The 10,193-nt window shown below is 42.2% G+C and overlaps 1 protein-coding gene across 2 annotated transcripts in view; it reads right to left on the bottom strand.

Moving 5' to 3' along the window:
• Positions 1–1,002: 1,002 nt before the first annotated feature.
• pi4kab (phosphatidylinositol 4-kinase, catalytic, alpha b) overlaps positions 1,003–10,193 on the bottom strand; it is a 162,340-nt gene continuing 153,149 nt past the window's right edge. For both annotated transcript variants that reach the window (XM_072587796.1, XM_072587797.1), the window contains 5 exons: positions 9,767–9,887; positions 6,936–7,095; positions 2,491–2,580; positions 2,113–2,196; positions 1,003–1,414 (listed from right to left, as the gene is read on the bottom strand). In XM_072587796.1, the coding sequence (XP_072443897.1) occupies positions 1,363–1,414; positions 2,113–2,196; positions 2,491–2,580; positions 6,936–7,095; positions 9,767–9,887 (507 nt within the window). In that variant the 3' untranslated portion in view covers positions 1,003–1,362. The remainder of the gene's footprint in view (positions 1,415–2,112; positions 2,197–2,490; positions 2,581–6,935; positions 7,096–9,766; positions 9,888–10,193) is intronic.

The raw sequence follows: 10,193 nt of genomic DNA, 5'->3' as shown, positions 1-10,193 counted from the left end.
TCACCATCTCTTTTTGTTGTAGATCGTGAGAGTAAAGATAAAAACAAAACAGCTACTATCTTGAAGCTCACAACTGAATTGGAATGGACACTTTAAAATCTAGATTTAACTCTAGGTTTTAATGCAAATACATTAAGCATTTTGTGAAAGGAAGCTTTGGCTTCAATTGATTTGCAGTCCAACCAAACAATAAAATAGGATAAATAGACAAGGTCTTTTCCCTGGGGTGGGATCTAAGGGGCAATGTTTTCACACAGAGGGTAGTGCGTGTATGGAATGAGCTGCCAGAGGAAGTGGTGGAGGCTGGTACAATTGCAATATTTAAGAGGCATCTGGATGGGTATATGAATAGGAAGGGTTTGGAGGGATATGGGCTGGATGCTGGCAGGTGGGACTAGATTGGGGTGGGATATCTGGTCAGCATGGACAGGTTGGACTGAAGGGTCTGTTTCCATGCTGTACATCTCTATGATTCACTGTGCACTGAATGCCTAACCTATCAGATGAGGAGCTGTGGCCCTCATAATCTATCTTGGAAATTTCAAATGTCTCCAAAGGAAGGGACTGCTGCGGGTTATGCCAGCTCTAGCAGATGACCCACTGGAACACTGAAGAGCATGGGACTGGTGTCACAAAAGACTGGCATATTTTTGTATTGGGTAAACAACAGGCAACATTATTATAGTATGGAAGATGACCACTCTGCCCATCGTGTAATGTGTGGGCTCTTGGAGACAGCGATACAATAAATCCCATTTTTTTGCTTTTTTCACCTGGTGCTCTAAGTTTCTCCTTTTGCAGTGGAAAAGCAATTCCCTTTTGGAAATTACAATAGCTGTGTTTTCACTGCCTTTTTCAGGCAGTGCATTTGAAAGCATAACTCCCTGAGTAAACAAAGTGTTCTGCTTTGTCCCACAGGCTGTGGTATGTTGTAGTGACTGCACTTTTATTTCTGCACTTTTCAGAAAAGATCCATAAACTAAAAACAGCAAGCAACACCAAACTAATCCAACTACTTTATTCACATTATAGATTTAACATCTGTATCACACATTTACATACTCTAAAGAAAAATAATATCTCCACATACAATTTTGATATTTCAATTTCATCATCTCAACATCACAGACAACACATATAGTGCAATTAATGCTTCAACTATGATTTGACACATATTCTATGTTCTATAATCGCAAAGAGTGATTGAATATCCATTTTATAACAAGTGATTGTTGTGAGGTCCCAAGAATACAGTTTAAGATACCACCAGTAAAGACGGGTAACACAAACTGAGGCTAAAAAGTGCAAGAATTATACAGTAGTGACAATAGCATGAGCATCTTTCCTATCTCAAGTTCGTCATCAGTATGGGATCTGGTTCTGGTAGTACTGAATCATGTCGTAGGTTTTACTCCTGAAAGTAACAAGATAATGTGCAGCATTTCAGTCAGTGTACTTTGGATTCATCATTTCCCTCCATCTTTCTGACTCCTCCGGGATATTAATATTTCAGTTTAAAAATTATTTCATAGAATGTTGCCCACCGCTAACTTCCCCTTCAACCGAGTGAAAGCAGTAGACTACTTTAGAGGGGGATCAACCACTTTACTGTGAGAGTCCAGAAGACAGACCAGGTAAGGACAGCAGTTTGCTTTCCCGAAGAGACATTAGTTAATGAACTGGGTAGGTTTTTATGACAATCATTTTGGGGTTTCCTAGTCCTGATACCCACTACCAATTTCACATTTAGGACCTGAATTTAAAATTCCACTATCTGTCACGGTGGGATCCGAACCTAGGTCCCCAGAACATTCGTTTGGGCCCCAATGAGCAATAGTTTGGATCACCATTCCAGTGGGATATTACCACGATGCCACTGTCTTTCCCCAATTCCAAACTAGAAGCCAACTGAATGCAGTTGGAGGCGATCATTCTCCCTCTCTTATCCCAGGGGAAGGATATGACAGATTCCAAGTGGTGAACAATGCGTCGAGTCACAGGTTTGTCCCACAGGAACCTGGGGCAATAAGTGAGCATGGCCTACTCTCAAAAGCTGCAGTTTTACACAAGATGAAAGGAAAACCCAGAGACAAAAACATCAAGATCACCGACCTGTTGCTCAGGAAGCAGTTCTGAATGACTTTGATGATGTAGTTTGCTGCCTCTCTCTCACTTACATTCGGGTTGAATCTTTGTCTGAAAGAAAAGGAAAAATGCTCAGAAGAAAATATGAAGACTTTTATCCTGGACATTTGAAACATTAGGACAAAATGTTCAATACGCTGCTTAAATATACTGCACACGCATCGAATGGACAACCGATTGAAAGCAGGCTTCTTGACAAAGACAGCATTTTCTCAGTGAAGGATTGATTTTAATAAAATAATAAACAAATCAGGAATGTTTTTGACAAATGTAATCATGTCTCTAAGTTCCAAGTTCCAAAAGTCACTGTGTTTGAAAGGGTTAATAATATCAATAACGCCTTACTTCAGGAGCTTGATGGTCTGTCCCCGGAAACATGGAAGTCCAGTATCCAACATGAGTGTTACGAGTGACACCACAGCATCCATGTAAGGCCTAAACAATGAGAACATTAGCAATCACCAGAGGCTCCAAATGGTTCACACATTGTACATCAGGTGAGAACAGAACAGATCAAGTGGGAACGCAGGCTTTGTGCTCCATAGGCCATTTCCTTAATTGAATTAGTTTGCTCCCCTAAATAGATTACAGCGTTAACTGGGATGGATTGAAGATTCATTTTTCTCACATGTCATTAACAGTTCTAATTTCCTCTCATTTGCTGAATGCATTCATTTCTTAAATGTTACCGAGTGATCAGCACAGAAACTGGCCATTTAGCTCAACTGTTCTTCACTGGTGCTTTTGCTCGACATGAGCAGATTGGTCCTACATTTATCGGAACTTGAGAAAATGAGAACCAACTTTATTTCATCACGGGGGAATCTTAAGTTTGAAACAGTGCCTCTAGCCTAAGATGGAAATGAGGAGGAATTTCTTCTCTCAAGAGGGCCAACTGTGTTTGGAATTCTCTTGCCCAGAGAGGAGTGTCAGGTAGAGTTTAATTTAGATAAATGCAAAGTGTTGCATTTTAGTAACAGAACAAGGACAGGACTTGTGCAGTTAATGGCAGGGTCGGGGGGACGTGTTGTCGAAAAGAGAGACCTTGGGGTTCAGGTACATAGCTCCTTGGAAGTAGTGTCACATGCAGACAGAGTGATGAAGGTGGTTCTGGATGTACATTTGGTGAAGGTGGTATATGACACACTTGCCTTAATTTAATTGCTGAGACCATTGAGTATAGGAGTTGGGATGTCTTGTGGCAGTTGTACAGGACATTGGTATGGCCACTTTTGGAATACCATGTACAATTCTGGTTGCCCTGCTATAGGAAAGATATTACTAAACTGGAAAGGGTGCAGAAAAGGATGTTACCAGGACTGGAGGGTTTGAGTTATAAGGAGAGACTGGATAGGTTGGGACTTCTTCCCCTGGAACGTCAGAGGCTGAGGGGTGACCTTACAGAGGTTTATAAAATCATGAGGGGCATGGATAGGGTAAATAGATAAGGTCTTTTCCCTGGGGTGGGGGAGTCCAGAACTAAAGGGCATAGGTTTAAGGTGAGAGGGGAAAGATTTGAAAGGGACATGAGGAGCAACATTTTCACATAGAGGGTGGTTCATGTGTGGAATGAACTGCCAGAGGAAGTGCTACTTGCAGATTTAGTTAAAAGACATTTGGACAGTTACATGAGTAGGAAAGGTTTAAGAGGGAGATGGGCCAAATGTGGCAAATGGGAGTAGTTTGGTTTGGGTACAGATGAGATGGTCCTAAGGGTTTGTTTCCGTGCTCCTGTGACTCCATGAGTGGAAGTTGGGTCATTCAATATATTCACAGTTAAAAATCACACAACACCAGGTTATTGTCCAACAGGTTTATGTGGAAGCAATCGCTTTTGGAGCGCTGTTCCTTCATCAGGTAGCTAGTGGGGCTGGATCTTAAGACATAGAATTTATAGCAAAAGATCCTAGTGTCACGCAACTGATACAATATACTGAACAAACCTAGATTGCTGTTAGTTCTTTCATCTTTCAGGATGGGTTGCAGGTTTCAATTGATTAATATGTAAATCTCAGAACTTCTTTCAAGTCATATTCTGAGATAACTTAAAGTTTTGTAAAAAAAAAAGTGCCATCAGACAATGCATTAAAGGAGAGAGGTCGGAGTCTGTCTGTGTCCCAATCTTGTGTCAGACTGTTCTGTTTCCTAAGGGAGAAAGTGAGGACTGCAGATGCTGGAGATCAGAGTTGCGAACGTGGTGCTGGAAAAGCACAGCCGGTAAGGCAGCATCCGAGGAGCAGGAGAATTGACATTTCGGGCATAAACCCAACTCCTGATGAAGGGCTTATGCCCGAAGCGTCGATTCTCCTGCTCCTCAGATGTTGCCTGACCTGGTGTGCTTTTCCAGCAACACCTTCTGTTCTGTTTCCAAAGTAGGAATTTATAAAATGTTACATGGATTGACTGCTTGCATTGACTGCCTGCAGATTTTGTGCTTTCTGAGCAAAATAGAATCTGTCTACTATTGATCGATGAAGGAGTCAAAGATTATGGGGGCAGGCTAGAATGAGGAGTTAAGGCCACAACCAGATGACCCAGAGCGATGTTGAAGGCCCAAATGGCCTACTCCTTTTTCTTAGTTTTATTATTGTATTTCCTACCTTCTGATGAGCTGCCTCTACCTTACCTCAGGTAATCCCTTTTATTCATTCCCCCACCTCCAAGCAGGAGTTTTAAACACACTTGAGTAAAGAAACAATGCCCCATTTCCTTTAAGAGTGACTGTTTGGTATATACGGCCCCTAGGTTTGGGCTCACAACTGAGGCAAATTAGCAACCACCCCATTGGACACTCTCAGCATTTTAAAGACTTTCTCTGTGTTTGGGTCCACAGAGGGAAAGTCACCATTTGTCCACTATTCAGCAAGTGGGCACCCAAGCACCTCACTGGTCTTGGCCGTCAACATCCTATGGAACAGAGACTAACTACAGCACCCTCATAAGCTTTTCAACTGACAATGGCCAAGACAGTGCAGTGAAATGTTTCTCATCTGTACAACTCAGCTGTGCCTTGTCCAAACATGCAGACCTATCAAGGCAACATCAAGCAATCCCAGAATGATTTGTTTCAGTTTGAAACCACAAAGATATAGATAAATAGGCTGAGGCGTTCACATGTTAGAGCAAGAACATTTTTTAGTGAAACAAACAGACTTCAATTTAATTCTCACTCAAGAAACTTGAAAGGGTTCAGAAAATATTTACAAGGATGTTGCCAGGGTTTGAGGATTTGAGCTATCGGGAGAAGCTGAACAGGCTGGAGCTGTTTTCCCTGGAGTGTCAGAGGCTGAGGGGGTGACCTTATAGAGGTTTATAAAATCATGAGGGGCATGGATAGGGTAAATAGACAAAGTCTTTTCATGGGTTGGTGGAGTCCAGAACTAGAGGGTTGAGGGTGAGAGGGGAAAGACTTAAAAGGGACCGAAGGGGCAACTTTTTCATGCAGAGGCTGATGCGTGTATGGAATGAACTGCCAGAAGAAGTGGCACAACTTCAACACTTAAAAGGCATCTGGATGGGTATATGAATAGGAAGGGTTAAGAGGTGCTGGCAAATGGGACTAGATTAATTTAGGGTATCTGGTTGGCATGGATGAGTTGGACCAAAGGGCCTGTTTCCATGTTGTATGTCTCTATGACTAGAAGTTAATTTGTGGATCATCTGTTAGGGCATCAGGACATGTCAACAAGCCTCCATCATTGATTGAACTATAACCTTTCACAGTGTACAAGGCTCCTCTTGGGCCCATTGAGCACATATCCTTTCACTGAAAGTGTTGTTCACAAAGTCCATTCTACTGGCCTTTCTTACTAAACATAGGGAAAAGAAAGAAAAATGTATTTACTCTGTTTTTAAATGCTACTCTGAATTTTGTTTCAGTCAAGATTTCTGGCAGAGAAAACCTTTCCCAACAGAGAGCTGCGAGTTTTTGCTACAGCTCTACAAGTCCCTGGTGAGACCATACTTCGAATATTGTGTCCAGTTCTGGTCACCCCACCATAGGAAAGATACAGAGGCTTTGGAGAGGGTGCAAAGAAGGTTTACCAGGATGCTGCCTGGACAGAAGGGCTTGCCTTATGAAGAAAGGTTGAATAAGCTTGGACTTTTCTCTCTGGAGAGAAGGAGGAAGAGAGGTGACCTGATCGAAGTATACAAGATAATGAGAGGCATGGATAGAGTCAATAGCCAGAGATTTTTCCCCAGGGCAGGATTGACTGGGACAAGGGATCATAGTTTGAAGATATTAGGAGGAAGGGAGAGAGGAGGCATCAGAGGAAGGTTCTTTACGCAGAGAGTTGTGAATACATGGAATGCGTTGCCAGCGGTGGTGGTGGAAGCAGAGTCATTGGGGACATTTAAGCACCTACTGGACATGCACATGGAGAGCAGTGAATTGAGGGGTGTGTAGGTAAGGTTACTTTATATTACATTAGGATTAATCCTCGGCACAACATAGTAGGCTGAAGGGCTTGTTCTCCAATGACCGATTCCTGAAGCGAAAGGGCAGTTTGTGGAGAGATTCAGCACCACATACATTTGGACGCCCTCACTGGCGACAAACTAAAAAGGTCAGCCACCTTCCCTATTGTTTTAAATACAAATAGATTCTGCCTATCCGCACACTGCAGCCATACAAGAACCGCGAATACCTTCACCAGGGTGGGGACCTACTTGCTGAATATCACCAAGGGTTTAAATTGCACCACGGTTCTTGAAAAGATAACATAAAAACTCTCTCTGCATGACCCCTATAAAACTAGGCAATATTTGTTAGTCCATAAGCTCCTTACCTGACTGCTAAGTATCCCTTAACACACATCTCCATGAACCATTTGAAGGGTGTGGCCTCCATCTTCCCTCCCATGATCATCACCATCTCGTCCGTTAGTTTAATATCAGGCTCCCAGCCAAGATTGCCTCCAGGTGAGCTTTCAAACATAAAGCCAAAATCTGCAGAAAATACATATGGCATGAGTAAGTCATAAATCAGCAGTCTTCAGCATCAATATGTTAATACTGGTAACTTGGCTACACGGGTATTTGAAAAGTATTAAAATCTAATATTGTGAAGGACACAAACCAAGTTGCTGTTTACCTGACGGAAACTCTATACTCTCACTCAACAGAGGCAACAGCCTCTTCCCTACATCCAGAAAGTTTGTCTGGAAGCTCAACTTCTCGTGCCCACTAGTATTCAACCACCTAAAACCAAGCAACCTCCAGAGCTTATCCAGAGAGTTCTCTGCATGTGCCACCGGGCCATCGTGCTAGGTGTGTAACTCTTTGTTCTGAACAGGAGTCACACAGGACTCAAAATGTTAACTCTGCTTCTCTCTCTCTCCAGATGTGGCCAGAACTGCTGAGTTTTTCCAGTCTTTGTTCGCTCTTAGTCTAAGCTTAGCAGTAACATTCTGGCTTCAGAGTTCAAGCCACAGTCAACATGATGGAGGCTAACACATCTGTGTATAGCTAAGGAAATGCTGCATTGTCAGGTGAGATATTAAATCAATGGTGACACCTGCCCTCTCAGATAGCTCAAGAAGACCCCATGGGTTTATGTCCAAGAAGAGCAGATAATTTCTCCTCAGTGTCCTGATTAAGAATTAGCCTTCAATTAAAATCACCAACACTTTAACTCATAGCTGTGCACAAACGGGCTGCCACGTTTCCTACTTTAGATCACAATACAGTCAGTTCTGCTGTAACGTGGTAGTTATGATCTCGTACAATCCCGCGTTATAAGAAAATCGTATAATAGCAGCTTCATTGAAATGAATAGGGTTGGAATTGCATTATAACCGATATGCGCTTTAAAACTTTGCGCTTTAGAAAGTGTCCCTAATTCATCAATTGTGTTACAGCAAGTTTGTATTAACAAAAGGCATTTTACAGCGAAGAACAAACTGTATTGTAAATCTCCAAGTCCTAAATTACAGTCAAGTGCTTTGGAATACCTTGGGTGGTGAAAGACACTGCATACACGCAAGGTTCCTTTTTATTTCACTCGGCCTGTTAAATTTGCAAAGATTGAATGGTGAATGTGAGAGAGTCTACTGCAAACCTGCAGAGCTCAGTGATCAGATTACCAACTGTGACACAGGAGGGACGGCCCCTGCTCTAATATTCCAGCATCAGGCACGCCAGCTCGTCACCCCGAATAACCCACACGTGTATCAGCCCCTTCAATCCAATCAGAACAGAACAGCCAGTCAGCAAATATCAATGATATAATCAGCATTAGGCAGAGGATAGTCACCACGTTCCCAATCATTAAGACCCAGTGATTGAACCAGCCTCAGGTGTAAGATCTTCAGCAGAAACCACCTGTTTCCACAGTGACTCAATTACTGCAGTTGCTTTGATTCTGAAGACAGGAGTACCTGGACACATACCAGCCCCCAGATGCCATCTATTGGCAGTGACTGCCCCAGGGTCAGATTTGTAGCACTAGGGCAAGGGATGGCTACTGATCCTGCTCATCTAGACCATTATTGTTCCCTTTCCCCTTCCCCAAGAGGATATTTCTCGTTCAGGAAGTTGGCATTGACACTGTCCACACTTATTGCTCAACAAATGGTTAGGAATCAGCAGCTTTTTAGTAAACTAGTTAGGGCAGCAATATAAGGGGAAGCAAGGGAAGCGTAACCACCAAACCTACACTTAAAACATTCCTGCACCGTTAAAACTATTGGATTGTATAATGGCTTCTGCATATTTATGACCCCCAATTATGGTTTCCTCTGCACAACTGGATACATTATGAAACCTTTTTAGAATTTTAAAGGTTTCTATCGAGGTCGCACTTCAGCGTTAACATTCCATGAGAAATCAGCCCCAACATTGCTCATTTTTAAAATGAATATAAATCCAGAGCTGTGCTATTGCCCTTGCAAATCATTTTTGCAACTTTTCCACTGAATCGAGTGTCTCATGGATTACAGTCATACAGCACAGAAACAGACCCTTTGGTCCAACCAGTCCATGCCGAGCATAGTCCCAAACTAAATTAGCCCCATCTGCCTGTGCTTAGGCCATATCTCTCCAAGTACTTATCCAAATATCTTTTAAACATTGTAACTGTAGTCTCTTTTGTTGTCAGAATTACACCATCTGAAGTTACCCCACCCCAACAGATTTTATTTGCTGCACACCTTTATTCCCATGTGTGTGGAAGGGTGCTGTTACTACTGTCTCAACCTCTTCCTCATAAAATAGGGACAAGTACAGTACACAGTACATGGAGTGCCGATTAACCACAGCTCTATCCAGCAATGACAACAAAGGTAGTCATGGGCAAGAAATAGGGAAATCCTCCAATGCTATATTCTCCAGCTGTTTTCCTAAAATGTAATCCCCTAATCAACTCAGAAGTGAAGAATAAACAGAGGCTCACAAGCAACAACGTGCTGATCACCAACTTAGTCAGCAAACATCAAGATTGCAATTCTTAAAACAACCTAGATATGAACTTGATATTTTCGCATAAACCAGTCCTGGAGATTTTCTATAACATACAACAAAAATAAAATGGATAATTTGACAGAGAGACAAAAAAAAATTCAACAATCGAGTTATTGATGCTGACGAGATTTTGCGCTGTTCTCACAAGTTAAGCACTGACCGATGTGGATGAGATGACCTTTCTTATCCAACATGATGTTCCCATTGTGTCGGTCTTTGATTTGGAGCAAGAAGAGGAGGAGGCTGTAGGCAGCCATGCTGCGGATAAAATTATACCGTGCCTTCCAGAAAGACAGAAAACAGTAATTGTGGGGTACATCAAAGACAGCAGGTTTATTAACAAAACTAGCCCCTCCTTTCCTTTACCAAAAAAAAAACTTGTTTAAAAGGTAGTTTATAACATGCACTAAGCATCTGCTTATGAGTGTCAAGATCTAAATTCTTAAGAGAATAGAAATGTCATTTCTTCTTTTTGTGTTATTGGAGCTGCACATTACCAAGCAAGTGGGGATTATTCCATCATGCTGATGATTTATACTTTGTACAGTGGGCACACCCTGGAGGTATCAGGAGATACATTATGTGCC

This window comes from Chiloscyllium punctatum, chromosome 17 (assembly GCF_047496795.1).
Source record: "Chiloscyllium punctatum isolate Juve2018m chromosome 17, sChiPun1.3, whole genome shotgun sequence".
In the NCBI taxonomy this organism is placed as follows: Eukaryota; Metazoa; Chordata; class Chondrichthyes; order Orectolobiformes; family Hemiscylliidae; genus Chiloscyllium; species Chiloscyllium punctatum.
Note: the sequence above shows the minus strand (reverse complement) of the source record. Positions and strands in the feature narration are given on the sequence as shown.